This window comes from Rhinolophus ferrumequinum, chromosome 23 (assembly GCF_004115265.2).
Source record: "Rhinolophus ferrumequinum isolate MPI-CBG mRhiFer1 chromosome 23, mRhiFer1_v1.p, whole genome shotgun sequence".
Classification (NCBI taxonomy): Eukaryota; Metazoa; Chordata; class Mammalia; order Chiroptera; family Rhinolophidae; genus Rhinolophus; species Rhinolophus ferrumequinum.
The window spans coordinates 36,241,063-36,266,449 of record NC_046306.1 but is presented as its reverse complement, the minus strand read 5'-3'; the positions used below and the strand labels follow the sequence as shown (position 1 = coordinate 36,266,449).

At 38.4% G+C, this 25,387-nt stretch overlaps 1 protein-coding gene across 2 annotated transcripts in view; it reads right to left on the bottom strand.

The window, feature by feature from the left end:
• The window catches only part of MACROD2 (mono-ADP ribosylhydrolase 2), a 2,095,255-nt gene that overhangs the window by 172,350 nt on the left and 1,897,518 nt on the right, over positions 1-25,387 (bottom strand). For both annotated transcript variants that reach the window (XR_004421812.1, XM_033094758.1), the window contains exon 10: positions 5,123-5,164. Coding sequence is in view for 1 of the 2 variants with exons in the window: in XM_033094758.1 (XP_032950649.1) it covers positions 5,123-5,164 (42 nt within the window). In the remaining variant the exon portion in view is untranslated. The remainder of the gene's footprint in view (positions 1-5,122; positions 5,165-25,387) is intronic.

Genomic DNA, 25,387 nt, shown 5'->3' with positions numbered 1-25,387 from the left:
GCATTTATCTTTCCTAATCTTTTTTGTATCCCTGGGGCCTAGAGGGACTTGATAATTTCATTTTAAATTCTGTTTTATTCTCCCTTCACCAGGCCTTTCTTTAAAGCCCAGATATAATGGTGTCTGTGCCTAATTCTCACTCTCTTAGCAGCTGTCACCTTATGCCAGGATTCTAAATTACGTGACAGAGCTATGGCAACTCACTTTTCTTTTTCCATTTATTAAAAAAGGAAGAGAACACAAAATGCATCTGCTAGATTCGCTATTAAGAATATTGGCATTATGGACCACAAAGGTTTTGGGGCACCAGTTAGGCTTACTGTGGTTGCAAGTCTGTACATGTCAGGTCATTACCATAGCCAAGGGGAAAATTTTTGCCAATGACTACATTAGCAACTCCCCTAAACTTCTGTCAGATGGATGTTGACCCTGCAGAATGGGTTCAGCAAAAACATAAATGAGATTCTTGGAAGAACTCACTGAGTACAGATGCTGGCCTCAAAGGGATTTGTAAAATGGTCAGAGCAACATTTGCAATCTCCTTGGGAAATTTCTAGGACTAACCCTACCATACCTCTGAAATATATCGTCTGCAAATGGACCAAGAGTAGCTTTTCCAATGCTGGGAATTCATTTACAAACCAGCATTTCCTGAAAGTGTGTGTTTCAGAAAAACATTCTTAATTATTGATTTCCTACCTGTATGGGAATTCTTGGGGAATGGTTGAGTTTTAAAAAGACATGTATTTGCCCACATTTTGAGATATTTACCCCCAAAGTACTAGTACTTCATTTTTTAAAAAGTTGTAGGACACTCCTTGGGTAGTCTGTGGGCATGGATACATGTCAATTCTGAAGAGTCATCTATGATGTAAGAACAGCATCATTTCATGTGACCCATGGAGGCACTCAAATGAAAGTCACTGATACATATGGTTTCTATGCTCATGTTTCTCCTTGTGGCTCATAAGGAACCACTCTTCCTCATGGCCTGGGGAAGCTAAAGGAATGTTCCTTAAAAGCACCCTATGCTTTTCCTTGACAGTGTATTTCATTCTCCACGTTGCCTCTGTTTCTGGCAGAGATGGAAACCTGGATTTTTGCCATGAACACGGTTTTGCCTCCTAAGGAACTCAGCTATGGTAGCTGATGAATTTCTGTTCCTGCTGGTTCACATTGGGGCCCATTTCAACACTTCATGTTCTTAGAAATGAAAGGATATCGGGAGACATTTACTATGCTAGGGATAAAGAAACTGATTAAAGGATTTAAAGGAATCCCAGGCACTTAAGCCAGTCTGTTTCTACCAACTGCCATTGGGGCAGAGCCTCATCTTGACGATGACCTTGTTTGACACCACCTGAGATGTCCCTGCCTTTACTTTCCATTACAGTCTGGAGACAGGAGCACAAGAGTTAAGAATGTGAGCTTTGGGGTCAAACACATCTAGATTCTGCCTCGGTTATTTAAGCAAGGAATTAATCTTTCTTAAGCCTCAGATAATATTGTCCCTGCCTCCTAGAGTTGTTGCATATCTTAAATGAGTTCATGTATTTGAGTGATTGGCACAAGGTACAGGCTCAGTTAAAATAGGACTCAGCAGAGGTGCTGGGGCTGACTTAAGACAGCTTGTATCACCTGATTGTCCCTATCTCTCTCAACTCTGACATCCATTGACCTCATGTTTGGTAGGTTGAACAACACAATGGTAAGTGTATTTAAACCAAAGAAATCTGCAAACTCTTCAAACTGGGACTCCTTCCACCCAGAGAGTCAGTTTACTAACACCTCAGTGGTTTTTGATATTCAAATTATTATACACTATCATTCACTAGCATTTTTTGGCTGGTTGATTCACCCAAGTAGCCATTCACTATTGTCAACTGCATTCTTAAAAATCCCTCCAGCATTTCTACCTCTGTGAGAAGAGGTGATGCAAGGCAGAGGGAAGGCAAGAGTTAATGGTCTTGGGAGGCTAGTTCAGACCTGTCTTGAAGACCAAAATGCCTAAGTGTGAGATGGGAACCAAAGCCAGACTGCCACCAATGTCTGGTAAGGCCAGCTGGTGCATGATGGAACCATCCAGCATAGAAATCCCCCATGATTTCAGTACTCAGATAATAGAAAACGGAGAGCAGCCTCCCAAGCCCATTCTGCCTGAGTGACAGCACACTTGGCCATTGAGTGTGACTTGAACAGCTGCATCCAGCTGATAGAGACAAAACCCCCAGGGAGCTTGATAGAACTAAAATCAGAAATGCTGATCCAATTAAAACGCCCAAACTTCAAATGCCGACTCCAACCTTGTAGGTCCTGCATTAGCATTAATAATGATTTCCTTAAAATCACTCAGTGGTTTGGATAGCTAACTGCATTTCCTTAAGAAGTTAACTCCCTTTGTCTAGAAATGTGTACTTATGGCATTTAGGCAAATGATCCTTAGCAAGATAAGGTCATTTGTTGGCTAGCTGAAAGGGCAGTACTCCCCAAAGCTGGAGGATTTTCCAAGGATACTTCATGTGAGCAGGTTATCTGAGGATAGCAAATATTAACATTAAATTCATGGAATGTAATCCAAGATGGGGTGACTAATTAAAGTCTTTTTTCAACATATGGTTCTTTTAAATAATGAGACGTCCTACATGGGTATAGGAATTGACATTTTAATTGAAATTTTGTCTTGGGCTTTATGTTTTACAAAAGGCTAGCACCGTCCTTGTCTTAGCTCGGATTGTCTCAGAAGTAGACACTGAGACAAAGGTTTGAATGCTACTATTTAATTTGAGAGATTAACTCAGGAAACACCAGAGGGGAGTAGGGAAGTGAGACAACAAAGGGAAAGCAGCCAACACTGGGTATGCTAACGAGCAAGTTCTACTGTGGACAATTAGGGCTCAATTATACCGGGGACTTCTGGGCAATGATACAGAATCTTGCTGTCCAGTATCACATATTTCCCATGAGTACTTGAAATGTGACTAGTCTGAATGGAGATGTGAATGCAAAACACAAATTTCAAAAACTTAGTATGAAAAAAATAAAATATCTGACATAATTTTTATATTGTTTATATGTTGAAATGATAATGTTTTACATACATTAAACTAATAGTTTCTTTTTACGTTTTTCAATGTGACTACTAGAAAATCTGAGATTATACATAAGGCTCACATTTGAGGTTCACATTATATTTCTAATGAACAGAGCTGGAATAGAGTATGCCTCCAATGTGTCCTGCAGGAGAACTGATCCATCAGTGGTTAAAGGATGCTCCAGAGAAATTAATTTCCTGGTATTATGAGTTTGCTTTCATCACCAGCAAAAAGCACTCATCTGAGAATCACAAGAACTTTCCTTAGAAAGCTGTCGGTATTGCAAAGCAAGAGTGAGTGTCAAGGAAATACAGAAAGGGACCTGATAGCTGTTGTTACCATCCCTCTTCCACCTCCTTCATCCCTGCTCCTGACTTTTAGATCCTCCCTCTACTTCTCATGTCCTCTGGATCCATTGACCTGGGGAGACCAAAGGAACTTTAGGAATCAGACATGTTCAGACTGAAGAAGAGTAGATAGTAGCTGTGATCAGTGTTCCAATGAACTGTTATGAAGAAAAGGAACTAGTGTTATTTCTCCACAAAGACAGTGAGAGGTCAGGAGAGGGAGAGAGATTTAACTTTTAACAAGGAGAAGGACAATTTTAACCAAACCTCGCCTAATGAGATTGGTTCCCTCAGAATTTAAAGAGTTTCCTGTTAATGGAGCTGCTCAGACTGAGGTTGTCAGTGGTTTGTACGGAGTTCTGACATTGAATAGGATGTTATGCAAAATGAGGACCTTTAAGATACCATTTGCATTTTGAAACCTGACCCCATTTCCTTCCTAGAGTAGTGTAGCTGCTAAAATGGAGAATATGGAACTCTTATACCATAGAATTAAGTCTTATACCCTTCCAATATCTGTTAGAATGAGAGAGAAAGAAACAATAATTTAGTAAGTGTTTACTATGGACCAAGAAGCATTTCAGGTTTGATATAATTTAATTCCCCAAACAAGACTACATATACGGTGAGTTATTGTCCCCAGAGGTGTAAACTGAGGGTCACAGAGAAAAGAGTCTTGCCCAAAGTCAATAAGTGATGGAGTTAGGATTGAATTCAGGCCTATTGATGCATGCATTAATTATCAGGCACATATTGAGTGGTTACCTTAGTCCAGAGTCTATGCTTTTAGCCACTAGATTTCTCTCACCAAACACTGGTCTTTCTTGAGGAGTTGGCAGACGTCTTAATTTCTGATAGTGTGAGCAATATATCACATGTACAAAGTGTATTTTCCAAAAATAGTCACAGTAACATTTCAGGTCCTACATACTTTGCAGACCCTCACTGCTCCCCATCAGGAGATTGAGTCTATTTTCTCTTCCCCACGTCTGGGTGGGCTTGATTGACTTTTCCAAAGAAAAGAGTTGGATAAAAGTGATGCTAATCACACAAAGGGCTCAGCTCCCTCTGGCTCACTCACTCTCTTTAGAGAAACCACTTTGGAACCTGGACGCCATGCTGTGAGGAAGCCCACGTCACATAAACAGGTCATGCGTAGGTGATTCAGAACACTGCCCCAGCTAAGGACTGCCTGAGCTAAGGTTTCAGTGGATAACCAGTTTCAATCACCAGCCAAACATGTGAGTGGGCAAATCTTCAAATGATTCCAGTCCCTAGATGTTGAGTCTTCCTGCTTAGGTCTTAGGCCTTGTGGAACAGGGTGATCAAATCACTTTTGCTGTATTTTGTCTGAATTCTTGACTCACTGAATATATGAGCATAAGAAGTGGGTGTTTTAGCCACTAAGTTTTGGGGGTGATTTGTTACACAATTCTACTAGCTACAACATCATATTTCATTTTTACCTTAGCTGTCAAGAACTTCAAAGTCAAGTTTAATGTTTAAATGCACTACCTGTATTAGCCATAAGAGTTAGCACAACTACTTCTTTACTTTATGACTTGGGTATACGTTTCTATTTTATTAACCTTATTTTGTCTTTTCTTTAAAAATATGAAGTGTGCATAAGCAACAAAAAGGATCCTTGCCCTTCCTCTAAGGACAAAATTATAAATTTAATACCTGCATCTTCTTTCATGTCAACATCTTCTTCTTCATTATCATCTATTAAAAAATAGAAAACAACCAATAAAAATTCACATGGAAGCTAGAAACACCTGACTTCTCCAATTTGACTAATAAAAAAAATCAAAGAAAAAATAAAATTTAGTAAGAAAAAAGAGTGATAAATCATGGCATGCATTTTTACTGTCATATTATCACGCTAAATTAGGAAGAAAGTATATACATTAGAGCACAATTTAACATCGAGGGTTTATATTTCCTTTAAAAATATTCTATATTCATAACAAGCTATATATGCATAATTTTTGTTATAAAAGTTAGGCATAGACACATATGTCATTTCAATTCCTAAAAACAATAAAAATAAAAATTCGAAGGCAACATTTTCTATTCTTATTAAAGATATGTATGCTTAACTCAAGATATGTATGCCTGAGAAACAAGGGCATCAATATTTGGTTGTAGATCAACACAATAACCAATCCCTGCACTGCACCATGAAAAATGCTAGTTTGCTACACATGCAAATCCAAACCTTTAACAACGTGCTTTAAAGTGTCCTCACTAGTTGCACTATTCCCATTGAACTCCCCTCATCTCATCTACTAGTGCAACCACTTTAACTAGACAAGGACATGTGCTTCCTCTGCACTATGGATGATATTTGCTTTTTTGAACTTTTGACATGTTGTCATCTCTTCTCCTTAAATATTGCTCATATCCAGGCAGTGCCAAATCCTGTCCATCTCCATGTTTCCTCTTCTCTGCTCTCATATTGCAACCCAAATTCAGACTAACAGTGCCATTTGCCTTACCTATATTGTGGTTTCCTAACTGTCCCCTCTTCTTCCCACTCCTGACTCCAATTCCTTTTTTATGTAGCTACCAGATCAATCTTAAAATACAGCTTTGATCTGGTTCACAACCTATCAGTGACTCTGCTCTGCCTAATGAGAAAATTCTACACTCTTTTGGGTCATACTCAAGGCTAACATATCTGTTTCCAACTACTTTTCTCAGTTTTACCAACCCTGTTCCACTCATGCTACCACCTACATGTGTGACAACACTCTTCTCTATTTTCTCAAGGGCTCCTTTAGCATCCTCTACTTGCTTCAGTCTTGGAAGCAATGGCGTTTTCCATCTCTATTCACACCCATCCTTTAAGGCTAAGTTGAAGCTCCATAACATCTGCTCAACCCAAGTTTGAAGAATAAATCATGTTCTCTTTGTTGTACCTTATTTTTACTGTTATCTGAGTATGAATTTTAAGGACCTTTGGGTTTAGGTCTTTATACTGGCTCTTCTACCCATTTATTAAGCATATGATCTTGGAGAAGTCACCTAACCTTCTTTGGTTTTAGGTTCATCAGCTATAAAGTGGGATAATAATACTGCCTCCTATATAGAATTGTAAGGATTAGATGAGATAATGCCACATAAAGCACTAGGACAGCTACTGAAACAGCATTAAATGCTGAATATTAGCTATTATTACCATCAAATCCCACAGTCTACTATTTAGTAGCATCTCTGTCTTCTATAACTCATCTCGAGATCATAAATTCAGCAAAGATAAAGACCATGTCTTCTGTTCCTTTGTGTTCCCTGGCACCTAATGTAATTAGGTTTACACTAGACTCATTAAGGAAATTTCCACTGAATTAAGTTTTTGTTATTTCCTCTGTCACACCTACATATTAGGACATCATGTATCTATATGATGGTTTGAAAACTTTAGGGACTCGGTACAGCTTTGCAACTTCCTCCTGGATGTGTTTTATAATTTAGTCATAACTTAGAGAAATTTATTGAATCTGGCACTCTTCTTAGTGTTAATTAGAAACAATGCTTAGAGATATATTGGTCAGTGGAAATGGAAAATAAATTTAATTCGAGATTTTAGAAAAGTAATTCTTCATGGCAAAGTTAACTTTTAAAGGAGTAAAATTCCCTCCATTCAAATACGTTAAAAACATTAGTGATTATCTATACAATTTATTTATTTCATTCTTCCTATAAATGCAATTTGGGGAGGAAGAATACCTATTTCTTAGAAATACAATTTTCTAAGTAAATGTTTATCAAAATGTACAAAGCAAATTCCTCACAGATTCTTCCCTGGTCTTAATACTGTGTTCCCCCCAAAATAAGACCTAGCTGGACAATCAGCTCTAATGCATCTTTTGGAGCAAAAGTTAATATAAGACCCAGTCTTATTTTACTATAACATAAAACTAGGTATAATATAATATAATGTAATGTAATGTAATGTAATGTAATGTAATGTAATGTAATGTAATATAATATAAGACCAGGTCTTATATTACTTTTTGCTCCAAAAGACACATTAGAGCTGATTGTCCGGCTAGGTCTTATTTTGGGGGAAACATGGTATATTTAAACAGAATTGTATTCCAAACACCGTCTAAAATCTCTCTGACAATGGACTCTCTAGAATCTTTGAATGGGGTGAAAAAGAGTTTCCATAATTTCTAGGGAAAGATAAAGGAAGAGGATAAAGGAAGAGCCCAAGATCTCTTTGCTTGTCACCCATATACCCATTAGTCCATCTGGCAAATGCTCATTGTTAACCTACTGTGTGCAAGGCTTTGTGTTTGGGGAAGTAGAAAACACCAAGATGCATCAGACTCTTAAACAGTTGTCTAGAAATTTATCATCAGTAAGGATACTAAGACATGCAGATAACATATGGTAGAGAGTAGTCAGTGCCATTACAAAAGGTGTCAGAGGAGGGATAGATGCTTCCAGTTGGGCTATTTGGAAGGGTTCTTAGAAAATGTGACATTAGAGCAAATATTTGGACTTTATAGACTGTACTGATAGTATGGCCCCCAAAATGACCCTCATCTGTTGAAGGATCAGACTTGGTATTTTCACTCATTCATTCATTTCACTCATTCACTCATTTATTTTTATAGTGGTTAAGTGTATATACAAGATCTGGAATCAGACTGCTAGGGTTTGCTATTTATATATAGCTGTATAATCTTGTAAACCGATACGTCAGCTTCCTCATTTGGAAAACAGAGATCATAAAAGTGCCTCTAGAGTCGGTAATACATGTAAAATGCTTACACAGAATGAGTATTCAATAAATAGCTGCTAGTGTCATGATGCCATTATTATACTACTTTTACTACATGTATTGACCAGCACCATGTGCCAGAACTATGCAAGGTCCTGAAGATAAAGGTTGACAATTGCTTGTTCAAATAGCTCACAAAGAAATGGGTGATATGGAAAAGTAAAACAACAATCAGAATAGGAAGTAACAGATTCTCTGACGTAGATAAGCAAAGGTTCTGTCAGGAAACAGAAAAAGGCAGCTCAGTAAGAGAAAAGGTCCGTGAAGGTTTTCTAGAGGAGATGAGACTTAAGCTGAATCCTAAGGGGTGAGAATTAGCTAGGGAAGAAGAAAGGCTGCAGTAGATGCCCAGCAGATGTGGGTGCCCTGCCTACACTCCTTTGCTTCTTGACACTTCAGTGTTTGCCAGCCTGATACCCAGCCACCAGTCCCTGGGGTTCTTTACCTGAGGGTTTTCTCCGGGTTGCTTGAGCCTACTCAAGAAATATCAGAGAATTTATCACCCCCACTCAGAGTGCATCTTTTCATAAATGACTGACAGGATTTGCATATAAGTACTCCAGCTCCCTTGCTTCTCAGTTGGGCTAATTCAGAAGCATGTTCTACACTGTCTCCCAGAGTCCCCCCCTTCCCAACTATGGAAATGAACCCCAGTTGTCCAGTGGTAATGGGCTTATAATTTAACCTTACTGCTCACCTTCACTTCCCTGTCTCACTTCCTCACTCCCCTGATGTTTCCTGGGGTCATCTCCCAAATAAATGAGTTCCACTTGAATTTTTGTTTCAGGTCTGCTTCTGGGGGAACTCAAACTCAGACAAGGGTAACTGCACTCAAGCAGAGTGAAAAGTGGCTGTGAAAACACATGGAAATGAGTAGTCAAGATGCTTTTAAGGAAATAAAACTAGCTATGAATGAGGGAAGAGCGAAATTCTAGGAGGAACTAAGGATAAAGGGATCTGTTCTGGCTAGATCATTGTCATGCAAGGGATCCTGCAGACTTCGCCAAGTGTCATGCGGGGTGTCAGGCGGGGTCTCCGCTCCCGCTCCCCATATAAAAACGCAGGACATGGTGAGGCCAAAAAGGAACACCCACGGAGCCATAGGTAGGGGAGTCACACCACTATACTCTCGCTGGCGGCTGGGTTGGAGAAACAGGAACCAGGAGCAACACAATTCTCAACCCTCACTGCGCCGCTTGCAGACTCAGCCACCGTCTTCTTGCTAGCCCCCACTCCTCTCTTCTAGCCCAGCCACGGCAGTTATATTCATGGCTAATGGCTCACTGGTTACAGCTGACGGCCAACTAGCCACAGCTGCTGGCCATTTGATCACAGTCGATGGCCATTTACTACCTGAGCCAGCACCTTTCTATGTGAGGCCGAGAGCCTGGAAACTGCTTTTTGGGGCTCTGTCCCCACACTCCACCCCTACAGGCTCTCGCCTCACAATCTACGCGACAAGCGTCTTCCGCGAGGGGCCCTGTGCGAGGAACCTGGAGGTGAATGCTATTTCCTGGACACAGCCAAGCTCTCTGGTCACAGTCAGGGTTTCTCAGGGCACCACCAGTACTCCTGGGCACAGCCAGACTTCCTGGACTTCTTAGGGTACCACTAGTCTACCCGGGCACACGAGGGCCTCTCAGGGCACCGCCACTCTCTCTCTGGGCACAGCCCGGCTTCCTGGACACAGCCAGGGCCTCTCAGGGCACCGCCACTCTCTCTCTCGGCACAGCCCGGCTTCCTGGACACAGCCAGGGCCTCTCAGGGCACCGCCACTCTCTCTCTCGGCACAGCCCGGCTTCCTGGAAACAGCCAGGGCCTCTCAGGGCACCGCCACTCTCTCTGGGCACAGCCCGGCTTCCTGGACACAGCCAGGGCCTCTCAGGGCACCGCCACTCTCTCTGGGCACAGCCCGGCTTCCTGGACACAGCCAGGGCCTCTCAGGGCACTGCCACTCTCTCTGGGCCTCTCAGGGTACCGTGCTGGAACAATAGCCACTCACAGTCAAGGTGCTTACATATTCTCGATGGTGGCCGGTCAAGACACAATAGCAAACATCCGCCAGTTCCATTACATGGCTGTATGTTCCCAAACAGTCAAGTGGTCCATTAAATTAGGGATGGAAGGCAATTCCCCATAGTCCATAGTCATTTGCCAGGGCTGTCCTGGGGGTGAGGGATGACCTTGACCTCACCCTCAGCTCCCACGGAGGACTCAGCAAGTCATTCCTCCTGGGACTACAAGTCCTGCATCCGGGCTGCCTCAGCAAGCACTTCCCAGCCCACAGGGCCGCAACGACCTTCGCTTTCTCCGGCCTCTGCTGGTTGGGGAACCATCCACGTCTTCCCACCCCTCCACGGGGTCCAGCTCTCAGGCAGCTGCTCCTCCTGGTCTTCCTGAAACTGAGTGTTCATAGGCACAAACTGCTCCACCGTCCTTTGGAGAGCTTTGGCCGGCACCGTACCCTGCTCGCTGCGCCATGTGTAGTGCAGGGGATCCTGCAGACTTCGCCAAGTGTCATGCGGGGTGTCAGGTGGGGTCTCCGCTCCCGCTCCCCATATAAAAACGCAGGACATGGTGAGGCCAAAAAGGAACACCCACGGAGCCATAGGTAGGGGAGTCACACCACTATACTCTCGCTGGCGGCTGGGTTGGAGAAACAGAAACCAGGAGCAACACAATTCTCAACCCTCACTGCGCCGCTTGCAGACTCAGCCACCGTCTTCTTGCTAGCCCCCACTCCTCTCTTCTAGCCCAGCCACGGCAGTTATATTCATGGCTAATGGCTCACTGGTTACAGCTGACGGCCAACTAGCCACAGCTGCTGGCCATTTGATCACAGTCGATGGCCATTTACTACCTGAGCCAGCACCTTTCTATGTGAGGCCGAGAGCCTGGAAACTGCTTTTTGGGGCTCTGTCCCCACAATCATCCTTGCTGGGAATGATGGTTAATTTTATGTATCAACATGACTGGGCCTTGGGGTGCCCAGACGTTTGCCAAACATTTTCCTGGGTGTGTCTGTAAGGATGTTTCTGGTTGAAATTAACATTTAATCAGTAGACGGAGTAAAACAAATTGCCTTCCCTTATGTAGATGGGCCTCATTCAATCAGTTTTAAGGTGACCTTCCCATCAGTAAGAAGAAACTCCTGTCAGACTACCTTTGTGCTGAGACATCGGAGTTTTCCCACCTTTGCACTCAAACTGAAACACTGGCTCTTCCTGGGTCTTAAGCCTGCAGGTATTTGGACTGAAACTACACTGTTGATTGGCTCTACTGGTTCTTAGGCCTTCAGATTCCTACTGAAATTATATTATTAGATCTTCTAAGTCTCCAGATTGCCAACTGCAGATTTTGGGTCTTGTCAGCTTTCATAATTGCATAGCCAATTATTTATAATAAATCTTTTAGTATATATGTAATATATATACTAGTATATATACCGGTATAATATATATACCCTGTTTCCCCAAAAAGGAGACCTAGCTGGGCCATCAACTCTAATGCATCTTTTGGAGCAAAAATTAATGTAAGACCTGGTGTTATATTATATTATACTATATAAGACCTGGTCTCATATTATAGTAAAATAAAGTATATACCGGGAGTGCCAAAAAAATGTATACAAGTGGACACTTTGGTCAATATTGCTCAAGCAGTAGTTTGCCACAATCAGAATTGACTGGGTGCTGACGGTAACCACTTTGAGCACGTCTTGTAATTGCAAAGGTCAAACATGACTTGTGTTCATCTTCTGTTATCGGTATATATTGAGTATTACAATTTTAATACAGTTTCCCTTTTTTAAAATGTGTATACATTTTTTGGCACCCTCTGTGTGTGTGTGTGTGTGTGTGTATATATATATATATATAAACTATTGGTTGTATTTCTCTGTAGAATCCTGCTTAATACACCAGGTTGAAACATTTAAACTTTATCCTGAAAATTAAACAACTTTAAGCAGAGGAATGATACACCATGTTTTGATCAACAACATTTTTCATAAGAGAAATTTTCTTCGCGTATGAAAATCTACAAAACACATGCCTTAATATTTTGGTATTATTTGTATTAAAATCAAGCACAGAGTATTTCTGGTCTGTAAAGCACCTAATGTGCTGTTACTTATTAATGAAATCTACTTTAGTTCAACATCATTTTATATAATGTGTTCACTTGAGCCATATTTATGCAACACATTTCTAACAAGAATTTTTATTTCTAACAAAACCAGGAACCAAAAAGACAATATGTAAAAGATGATAGCCAATGGAGACAGGGAGTCATGCCATTCAAAATTTGGAGCAATTAGGAGACTGAATAAGTGTGGGCACAGTGCCACTGCACTTTTTTTTTTTTTTGTAACAGTTCTTCAAGCATCATACTTCTTAGTTAGAAGACAAAAATGAAATGAAAGGTTCTTAGACAAAATAATACAGACAACATTTTAAAATGAAGAGCAATCCATCAGATGATATTGTTCTGTATGTTCAGAAATCCCATTCCAGAAAATCCCCTTCTCTTCCCAGGCAGAGACCACCCAGAGGCTAAGGCTCTATTTCATCTTAAGGCATCTCTTTGATGTTAATTTCATAATAGATGCTCTTTTATTCACAGAATCTCTCTGTCAGATTACCCTATTGGATTCTGCACAAAAAGTACAAATATAACTGAAGTTCTTATTTTGATAAAAAAATGAGTGTGAAAACCAACTAGTTTCCCATGAATACCCACTTTTCAGTTAACAGCTGGTTTTATACACTTCAGAAACCCCTTCATAAGGAAGTATCTAACCTGCTTTGAAGTCTGTAATATCTACTTCACCTTCTTTTATGGGAGACAGAGTTAATATGAAAGATTGTTTTCTTAAAGATAACTGCCTTGGGAATAGCATCTCATTTCCTAATAACAAACAGTCCCACACTTTGAAAAACAAAATATACCCTGCGTTTTGCAATGACTTGGAATTTCTCTTACTCCTTTACTTGAAGTTTCCATAATTAATAGTCTTTTGGGGAAAGCAAAAAGAATATAAAGAAACAAACAACCCCCCACAGAATTTTAGTCTAAAATGTGGTCTCTGGACCAGCAGCATCATTATCATCTGATAACTTGTTAGAAAATCAAATTCTCAGTCTCATTAAAGATCTATTGAATCTTTAATAGATTTAATAGGAAAGCTCTGGGGGAGGGGCCCAGCACTCTGATTTAACAAGTCCTCCAGGTGATTCTCATGCAACCTTAAGTCTGAGAAACACTGGTCTAAAAATGTACTGATATTTGTGTGCTGGATTAGAATCTTCCAGAAACAATAGATGTCCTGCTTTTTGGATATCCAAGCTGAGCTAATTTGCGATGTCTAACCAACACCAATGCTTGTGAGCAGGTGCCCACATCACGCGATTTCTGGGACTAAAGAACAGTTATTCTCTTCATAAGATAGTATATACTTTCCTCTGTGCTTGAAACCATGCAATTGGATGGCACAGTTATCAAGGTCCGTGGCCAGGACCCTTAGATTAGCTAAGGGACATATTCATGGATAGAGAGTAGCTTCCAAGAGGCCTGTGGTTTGCAGGGGAAAAGGAGCACTTTATGAAGGAGAAAGTTACCCTCATGGACTATTAAGGCAGCCTCTCCACTCCCAAGAAAATAAAAGGATGAGCACAGGAAATATATTTTACAATTTCCTCGTCAGAATTTCAGGGACTTGCACACATACGAGGTCTGACAATTAAGTTTGTGAACTTGTTGCAATGATATTGATATTGCTAAACTTTTTTTGATATCAGAGGGATTATTCATTATAAATTTGTACCAACTGGACAAACAGTTAACCAAGTTTACTATTTGGAAGTGCTGAAAAGGCAGTGTGAAAAAGTTAGATGAAAATAACCTGAACTCATCGCCAAGAGTTCATGGCTCTTGCATCACAACAATGCACCAGCTCACATGGCACTGTCAGTGAGGGAGTTTTTAGCCAGTTAACAAATAACTGTATTAGAACACCCTCCTTACTCACCTGATCTGGCCCCCACTGACTTCTTTCTTTACCCAAAGATAAAGGAAGTATTGAAAGAAGACATTTTGATGACATTCAGAACATCAAGGGTAATACGAGGACAGCTCTGATGGCCATTCCAGAAAGAGTTCCAAAATTGCTTTGAAGGGTGGACTAGGCACTGGCATCGGTGCATAGGCTTCCCAAAGGGAATACTTTGAAAGTGACCATAGTGATATTTAGCACTGAGGTAGTTAGCAATTTTTCTAGGATGAGTTCATGAACTTAATTGTCTGACTTCGTATAGGCAGGTCTGCCATGTAGAACAATTAGAGTGATCTTGTGGCTTTTATTTCATGTGCTTCCAAATCTCCTCTCTTATGGCTTAATTTCATTCTACAGGCTTGTTCAGTATCTCTTAATTTTTTAAAAAATAATTATCAAGGGCTTCTAGGAGAAATTTTCATTTGCAGAGAAAGGAAATATTATTAGCAAAAATAAAGAGCTCCAAGCTTTTTAGGATTTCCATGAAGTAGGGAAGATATTGGTATCCTCATGGATGTTTGTGAACTTGACAAAGCCAGAATTCCAAGCAAAAAATGACTGATAAAGGGAAAGTCCTCACAGAGCAGGTCTCCTGCCATTACGTTGAAAACCTGTTCCCCCTGAGTCTAACAAATTGCTAAATCTGCTTTCTGCAAGGTAGCTGATAAGGCTAGGAGAAATTAGGAAAAAAAAAAAAAAAAAAGCCCCAGCCCCTAAATGGTCCTTGGCCAAAAGGAGCACTCAAATCTTGTTAATTTGTAACTCAATCAGTCAAAAAAAGGCACTGCATGGTTTTGCTGCTTCTGTCTTGGCCAACTGGGCACATGATGGTACCAATTACTGAGATATGGGATTCAGGAGGAGGAGGATGGGGTAGGGGAGACTTTGAATTCAGTTTTAGATGGGTTGATTTGGAGCTGCCTGAGGGACTGAGCTGGAGATGACCTATGTGCAGGTAAGTATACTAGAAAGGGCTGGCAGGAAGAAAGTGGAAAACAGAGTGGTCAACAGGATAAAGGTTGCCCAGTCAAGGAAGTTATAGGCTGCAAAGGGTCATATGAAGTCATGGGATCAAATATGCACTGGCTCCACCCATCAAAGAGGTCCTGATAACCTCAACAAGGACCATTGAGGTAGCAGGGTAGAGATAATCACATGATTGATGTGACTATGGAGTGAATAGCAAGTGAAAGAGATAAATAACTCTTCAAAAGCATGTGGCTGAGTAGAATTTAGGCCATAAAGTGCAATATAGATTGGAGGATTTTTGTTTATTGTTTCTTTTTATCGTTATTCTTACTTCTGTACGTTATTTAATTCATATAGTATTCCTCAAAAGTATTTATTTTTCCTTTCAAGTGCCTCAGTGTTTTCCACTACAGAACAGAAACCAGTGTACCCAGGATACTTAAAGTGTCTTTCAAAAGCACCCTGTCTCTGTTAAGATGTCTAGAACACCTTCCCTTCTTCAAGCAGTGTTTTTGTCTTTGCTTTACCAGAATTTCCTAATGAGATCAAACTCTGCTTAGTTAAGGCTCCTGTTCCCAGGTCTTTATCTGTTCTGCTGTGTATCAGCATTTGCTACACACTATGCACATTCCTCCCCTTTGGACGGGACAGATTGCTTTCTGCCTATACCTGCTGCTTCTTCCTGCATTCAGGTTGCTTGGTTACAGCAATGCATTGTTAGATTTCCATTGAAGGCATAATGTATGTGTAGCTTTTCAGCACCATCAAGTAGAAATGGTTAGCACCCATTTCCTAAGAAGGCAGCCAACTCATGTATGTCACATTACAGAGAGCATGTATTATATAGTTCTAAACTATATAAACTAAACAATGTGAGCCACATATTAAAAATGTACAAATGTGGCAAGTCCTCATAAATATTCATAATTAAATTAAAAATTTATAAATTCCTTCACTCTATAGTTTTTTCTATACACCGAATGTGCCATTTTGGGGGAAAAAACAGTACAATTCAGACTTGTTAAGCAGTTTATCTTGCATTTCTGAAGCTTATTTAAAGATAATTGGTGAATTAGTTTATTGGTGGTGTTGTAACAAATTTCCATACACTTAGTGTCTTAAAACACACAAATTTATTATCTTACAGTTCTGTAGGAAAGAAGTATAGCATGGATCTAACTGGGCTAAAATCAAGATGTTGGCAGTGCTGCATTTCTGTCTCAAGGATCTAGGGGAGAATTTTGTTTCTTTGCCTTTCTAGCTATTTGAGTCCACCCTTAGCTTGTGGCCACATTTCCCATCTTCAAAGCCAGCAACATTGCATCTCTGAACATTCTTCCATAGTCATGACTCCTCTGACTTTCTTATTCGGCTTCCCTCTTCCAATTTTTAAAGACCCTTGTGGTGACGTTGGGCCCATCCAGATTATTCAGGGTAACATCCCTATCTTTAGGCCAGTCAATCAGCAAACTTAATTCCCTGCAATCTCATTTTCCCTTTGCAATGTAACCTAACATATTCACAAAATGAGGCATCTTTGGGGGGAAGGCATTTTTCCTCTCACCATATCATGTAAGCAGGAAGGATGTTACTTTGCATAAAAAGTATCTGAGGAGTAGAACTAAGGAGAATTCCATTTAGAAAAAAAGTGGGATGAAGTACATAGGCTTAAAATCATGGCTTTTTTTGAGTTTTTAGTTTTCAACTTTATCCTCTTATAAAAAGGGTTTCTTTTTTGCTTTCTTTTTTTATTTTTTACCTTCATTCTTTTCTTCCTTCCATCTCCCTTTCCTTCCTACCCACCTTCTTCTTTCCATTCTTTATTTTTCTACATTTTTCCTACATTTTTTTCATCATCTTTATTTCTACCATTCCTCACTGTTTTGGTTATAAAAGAATAATATCATTTAGATAAATTACAAACTGGGAAACTATTTGCAACATATACTTGAAAGGGTTAATAACTTTAACATACAAAGAGTTTTTACAAATCAATAAGAAATAGATGAAATAATCAATAAAATGTCAATAAAGGATATGATTAAATATTTCAAATGAGACTTTTAGAGATATAATAAATAAATAACTGAAAAATAGGACAAGCCATACAAGTAACAAAATACACTTTATTATGCATTAATTATCTTACTTCATGTAGGAAAGTGATAACATGGGAATGTGCCCCATTAAGAAAAATGGGGAAAAGTAAACTCTCAGATACTGCTCATAGGACCATAAACCCTGTGCAACGAACTGAATGCTTCATATGTTGAAACATTCATATGTTGAAACCCTAACCCCCAGTGTGGTGGTATTAGGAGGTAGAGCCTTTGGGACGTAAATAGGTCATGAGGGTGTAGCTTTCATGAATGGGATTAGTGCCCTTATAAAAGGGACCCCAGGGAGCTCTCTCTGTCTACCATTCAAAGATATAAAATGAGAAAATGACTGCAACTCAGAAGTGGGTCTTCACCAGAACCCGATCTTGCTGGCACCCTGACCTCAGACTTTCATCTTTCCAGAACAATGAGAAATACATTTCTGTTGTTTATGGTATTCTGTATAGCTGCCAGAATGGACTAAAATACTCAGGTCTTTAATGCAAATGTTGGTGTCCATATTTTTGACTCTGTGAATGGTGATCTCTCAGTTATTAAGTGCATGACATTCACTCCTAGTGCTGCAAACACAATGGCCAATTCAACAATTATTATCAAAAGCATCTTGGTTTTGCATGCATTTTGAAAAAGCAATTCCATTTTTAGAAACATATTCAAAAATTGTAGATGTGTGCCAGTATTTATTTATCTATCTATATATTATTTATAAATGGATAGAGAATAATTTAAAATAAGAATTCCACAGTTCAAAGTATGATTTTGGGTGAACACTGGGTCTATCAAAATTACATTATGAAATAAATTATATTGATAGGGAAAAAATGTTCATGATTTGTGATAGGTAACACACAGCGAGTTATAAGACTGTTTTTTGGTTAGTTTTTTTTTTTCATTTTTCATTTCAAAAGACTTGAAGGATAGACAACAAAATCTAATTTATCTCTGGACTGTAGGACAGGAGATGGTTTGCATTTACTTCTTTTTGATTATCTGATTTTATTACAAATTTGTACTACTTTTGTAATAAGTTTATATATATATGGTGACAATAATTGAAATACCTCCTTTTATATTGCATAAGAAATAAACTTGGATATTTTAAAATTTATAATGCTTGTGAATATTTATTTACATTGTTATTCATTCTATTTGGAAGTGACCAATTACTATGTTGGCACATGACAAAACTAAGGCAAAGAAATGTTAAGCAGTTTGTGCAAAGTCACACAATTCTAAGATGGTTGTAACAGGAATAGAAACTATTTCTTGTGATGACAAACCCAGTGGTTTTCTCCCTACACAAAGATGTTTTCACTATGTATTGAGCTCTTCATAAGTCGTTGGTTACTTTTTTCAGATCTTAACCATCCTTGTCACCAATACTACCTTCAAATTTTGTCTTCTTATCATTGTGCTGACATGACAAGAGGAAAGAAAACCTTGGCGGATCACAGCACCCTGTGCTTCATTATTGTTCTCAGAAAACTTATAATTGAGGAGCAAGTAAGAGAGGAAGTAAAGAGGACATGAGGCTATGCCATATGGTTGAAGGCACAAGGCACAATCTCTTTTCAGAAGCTCCAGCACTAACTATTACTGCAAACAGACAATATATGGCGGGGTGTTTTTTGTTGTTTGTTGGTTTGTTTGTTTGTTTTTCAGAAAGTCTAGCTTCAAACAATTGTCCATAATTCCAGGATTGCTATAGGAAGAAGTATTACGTAGTAGAAAAGCTTTGGGTCAAAAATACCCAAGTGTGTGACTTTGGGCAATTTACTGAGCTTTCTTCAGCCTCTGTTCATATCTATCCCAATAAAAGTGGATGATGAACCTATGCCATAGCGTTATTGTTGGGTTGAATTAATCCTTCTTAAAGTTAGGATCTGTCATTTTACCATTCCAGTCAAAGACTTATTCTTAGCACCAACTGCTACTTACGTGGTAATGAGTGTTAACACTTCTCAGTTAGAGATTCACCAATTGGATATAGGCACACTTATTTCACAAATCCTTCCATCTGAACTGCCCTTCGTCCTCTATGTCACCTACATAACACTTGGCATCATTTCTCTGCTCTTGCTCATCCTTTAAAGATTACTGCCAGTGCAACATTGTTCATGAAATGTACTCCAACTGCCCTGATCCTCATACACATTTGACTGAATTCCTGGGTACTATGATAGTACCTGTGCTATACTTGATCATTTGCGAATACTGTCTTACAACTGATCTACATGATACTTGTCTCTCAGCTATATTGTAAGAAATATGCCTTAAATGCAGCAGTGATGAAAGCCTTGGGCACACAGTAGGCATATAATAAATTATTTGTTTTTTGATGGGCAGAAAGATAATGAATGATGGTGGATAAGAGAAATTTGCAGAATCATTGAGAAGGGGGGATGAAGAAGAGGTAATGTGACAACTTTCTCGTGCTAACTTTTAAAGAGTAGATCCAGGTAAAATTTTTTAAAAATATGAGGTCTGACCATTAGGTTTGCGAATTCATCCTAGAAAAAGTGCTAACTACCTCATTGCTGAATATCACTATGGTAACCTTTGAAGTACTCCCCTTGGGAAGCTGTGCACCAATGCCAGTGCCTAGTCCACCCTTCAAAGGAATTTTGGAACTCTTTTTCTGGAATGGCCATCATAGCTGACATCATATTACCTTTGATGTCCTGAATGTCATCAAAATGTCTTACTTTCAATATTCCCTTTATCTTCAGGTAAAAAAAAGAAGTTTTTGGGAGCCAGATCAGGTGACTAGAGATGGTATTCCAATACAGTTATTTGTTTACTGGCTAAAAACCCTCACAGGCAGTGCCCTAGGAACTGGTGCATTGTCGTGATGCAAGAGTCATGAATTGTTGGCGAAAAGTTCAGATGGTCTAACTTTTTCACGCAGCCTTTTAGCATTTCTAAATAGTAAACTTGGTTAACTGTTTGTCCAGTTGGTACAAATACCTTCTGATATCAAAAAACGATAGCAACATCGTTTTGATATCAAAAAAGGTTAGCAACATTGATTTAGACTTATGGAATTTTTTTGGTCGTGGAGAATTGGCTGACTTCCATTGTGAACTTGGACGCTTTGTTTCAGGGTTATATTGGTACACCCATGTTTCATCACCAGTGATAACACGGCTCGAAACATCACCTTCCCTCTCCAAAAGTTCTTGGCAAACTTCAACTCTCCTTTGCTTTTGTTCATCAGTGAGCTCCTTCAGGACCATTTTTGCACACACTTTTCTCATGCCAAGATTTTCAGTTAAGATTTTCTTTTCTTTTTTTATTTAAAGTTTATGGGGTGACAATTGTTAGTACAGTTATTTAGATTTCAGGTGTACAATTATGTAATACATCATCTATACCTCACATTATATGTTCACCATCCAGAATCAGTTCTCCTTCCATCACCGTATATTTGACCACATTTACCCTCTTCTAGAAACCCTCTCTCCACTTACTCTCTCGTAACCAGTAAACTATTGTCTGTGTCTATGAGTTTTTGTTTCTTCATCTGTTTGTCTTGTTCTTCTGTTGTTTTCAGTTTTATATACCACATGTCAGTGGAATCATATGGTTCTCTAATTTTTCTGTCTGACTTATTTTGCTTAGCGTTATAATCTCAGGATCCATCCATGTTGTTGCAAATTGTACTATTTCATCTTTTCTTATGGCTGAATGGTATTCCATGGTTTATATATATATACAACAGCTTCTTTATCCATTCATCTATTGAAGGACATTCTGGTTGTTTCCATGTCTTGGCCACCGTAAATAAAGCTGCAATGAACTGTTTCTTTATTGATGTTTACTTGTTTTGCTATGCTTCTCACAGTCCGCCGATGATCTTGATGCACAACTCAATCAATTTTTGCAATGTTTCCATCAGTTCTGTTCATTACTGGCAGCCCTGACCTCTCTTCACTAGTGATGCGTTCTCTCCCCTCGGAAAAACGTTTAATCCATTTGTACACTGCGGTTTTCTTCATGGCATTATCCCCATAGATTTTAACTAACGTGTCTCTGATTTCACTTCCACTCTCGCTAAGTTTAACAAGAAATTAAATGTTTGTTCATTGTTCTAATTCAAGCTCAGACATTCTCACGGCAGCGCACAAAAACACTTAACAACAATAATGAACACCATTCAGAAGGACACCATCACATGTCTACACGAACACACCTGTGAGACACCGATATACCAAGGTTACGAAACCTTATCGAGCTGTTTGTACAGTGCTGCAAATGTAAGTGCATGGTTGCAAGTCTGTGAACTTAATTGTCAGACTTAGTATGACCATTTGTCAGGGGATATAATTAAAATCTTTTTGAATAAATATTATTTCTTTGCTATGGAAGGTGAAAAATTTATGAAAAGAAGTGCTATACCTGCATCTAGCTATACTGTATAACAATATTCATAATTTCTGGAAAAAATTTACATTTTCCATGAGACAAGTTAAACAGTGTTTCAGGTTAAGCTCAAGGTAGTTTTGTGTTTGTTATATTAAATACCTACCACATATTTAGAAATTTTCCAGGTGATGGAAGTGCCATGGAATATTATAAATAATCTCTGTCATCCATAAAATTACCTTTTCATTGGTGAGACAAGACAAAGAGGTCGAAAAAGAAAGCATAATATAAAAATCCACCTGAAGCTGCCTTGTAAGAATGTGTATAATTTAGACAGACAGAATTAAATGACAGAAACACATAGTTAAGAAAGTAAATAAAAGACATTTATATCAATGATATTTAATACATGTTTGGAAGACTATTAATAGGTGAAATAACTGGAATTTGATTGAGGAGATTCTTGATTTTTTGTTGTTTAGAAAATAATAGACGTGTTAAAAGATGTGACAAGCCTAATCAAAATAAAAATTGGGGATATTCTCTATGGTGATTTATATCTAAAAAGTAAAAAGCATAAACCTAAATAGACTACATAATCAAATAAAATAAATTAATAACATATCTGGCAATATTTGAATAAAATATATGCAACTTAGCCAGTCATTGAGATATGTTTAAATATTTAACAGGTTGGCAAGGTATAATTCTCAAACTTGACCTAAGCTTTGATTTTTTCATGCAAATGCCTTTGTGTTACGTACAAATAAATAAATAAATCTCTTTAAGGGAAAAAACCATTTCCAATGAAGTTGTAATTTACAAATTTATTTATAATTCCTGTATGTAATAATTTTATCTACTACAATTTAATACTTGTTATACATGTATTTTTTTATGCACGTCCCATTTCCCAAGCTCATTTTTAAAAAAATTAATGTTTATTGGGGTGACAATTTTTAGCCAAGTTACATAGATTTCAGGTGTACAATTCTGTAATACATCATCTATACATCACATTGTGAGTTCGTCACCAAGAATCAGTTCTCTTTCCATCACCATATATTTGAACCCCTTTACTCTCTTCTACCACCCTCCTTCCCCCCTTACCAACTGGTAACCACTAAACTATTGTCTGTGTCTATGAGTTTTTGTTTCTTCATCTGTTTGTCTTGTTCTTCTGTTGTTTTCAGTTTTATATACCACATATCAGTGAAATCATATGGTTCTCTACTTTTTCTGACTGACTTATTTCGTTTAGCATTATAATCTCAAGATCCATCCATGTTGTCACAAATGGCACTATTTCATCTTTTCTTATGTCAGAATAGCATTCCATTGTGTATATATACCACAACTTCTTTATCCAATCGTCTATCGAAGGACACTTTGGTTGGTTTCCATGTCTTGGCCACTGTAAATAAAGCTGCAATGAACATCAGAGCACATATATCTTTACGGATAAGTGTTGTTAGATTTTTTGGGTAGATACATAAGAGATGAATTGCTGGGTCATATGTTAATTCTATCTTTAATTTTTTGAGGAATCTCCACACTGCCCTCCATAGCGGCTGCACCAATCTGCATTCCCACCAACAGTGTATGAGGGTTCCTTTTTTTCCACAGCCTCTCCAACACTTATTACTATTTGTCTTGTTGATGACAGCCATTCTAACTGGTGTGAGGTGATATCTCATTGTGGTTTTTATTTGCTTTTCTCTGATGTTGAGCAATTTTTCATATGTCTATTGACCATTTGTATGTCCTCTTTGGAGAATTTTCTATTCAGGTCCTCTGCCCATTTTTAAATGGGTTGCTGTTTTTTTGTTGTTAAGTTGTATATGTTCCTTATATATTTTGGATAATAGTCCCTTATCAGAGGTGTTGTTTGCAAAAATCTTCTCCCATTTGGTTGTTTTGCTTTATTTTGTCGATGGTTTCTTTTGCTGTGCAGAAGCTTTTTAGTTTGGTATAGTCCCATTCATTTATTTTAGCTTTTACTTCCCTTGCCTTTGGAGTCAAATTCATAAAATGCTCTTTGAACCCTAGGTCCATAAGTTTAGTACTTACATTTTCTTCCATGCAGTTTATTTTTCAGGTCTTATGTTTAGGTCCTTGATCCATTTTGAATTAATTTTAGTACATAGTGACAGAAGTCTAATTTCATTCTTTTGCATGTGGCTTTCCACTTCTCCCAGCACCATTTATTGAAGAGTTTGTCTTTTCTACATTGTATGTTTGTGGCTTCTTTGTCTAAAATTATCTGCCCATATTTATGTGGGCTTATTTCTGGGTTCTTGATTCTATTCCATTGGTTTGTGTGTCTGTTTTTCTGCCAGTACCATACTGTTTCAATTATTGTTGCTCTGTAGTACAAGCTGAAGTCAGGGAGTGTGATACTGCCAGCATTGTTCTTCCTTCTGAGGATTGCCTTGGCTATTCGGGGTCTTTGGTGGTTCCATACAAATCTGACGATTTCTTTGTTGTATTTCTTTTAAAAATGCCATTGCAATTTTGAAGAGGATTGCATTAAATCTGTATTTTGCTTTGGGTGATATGGTCATTTTAACTATGTTGATTCTTTCAATCCATGAACATGGAATGTCTCCATTTCTTTGTGTCTTTTTAAATTTCTTTTAAAAATGTCTTATAGGTTTAAGTGTATAGGTCTTTCACACCTTTGGTTAAGTTTATTCCTAGGTATTTTATTCTTTTTGTTACAATTGCAAAATGAATTATTTTTTTATGTCATTTTCTGAGGTTTCATTGTTAGTATATAGGAATGCAATGGATTTTTGTACATTGATTTTGTAGTAGGCAATTTATCGCATTCGTTTATTGTTTCTAATAGCTTTTTGGTGGAGTCTTTAGGGTTTTCTCTGTAAAGCATCATGTCATCTGCAAAAAGTGTCAATTTAACTCTTTCATTCCTTATCTGGATGCATTTTATTCCTTTCTCTTGCCTGATTGTTCTGGCTAGGACTTCCAATAAATACTATGTTGAAATAGGAGGTGAAAGGGGTCAGCCCTGTCATGTTCCTGAACACAGAGCAAAGGACTTCAGTTTTTCACCATTAATTATGATATTAGCTGAGGGTTTGTCAAATATGGCATTTATTATGTTGAAGTATTTTCCTACTATATCCATTTTATTAAGTGTTTTAATCATAAATGGATGTTGTATCTTGTCAAATGCTTTTTCTGCATCTATTGATATAATCATATGATTTATGTCCTTTATTTTGTTTATGTGGTGTATCACATTGATCAAATTGCATATGTTGAATCTTCCCTGTGCCCCTGGAATGAACCCCACTTGTCCGTGATGTATAGTCTTTTTAATGCATTGTTGCATTCCATTTGCTATATTTTTGTTTAGGATTTTTGCATCTGTTTTCATCAGAGATATTGGTCTGTAATTTTCTTTTTTTTATTATCCTTACCAGGTTTTGGTATCAGGGCAATACTGGCCTCATAAAATGAGCTAGGGAGTATTGTCTCTTCTTCAATGTTTTGGAAGAGTTTGAGTAGGACAGGTATTAAATCCTCTGAATGTTTGGTAGAATTCACTAGTAAAATCATCTGGTCACAGACTTTTGCTTTTGGAAGGTTTCAGATGACAGATTCAATTTCCTTACAGGTCTAAG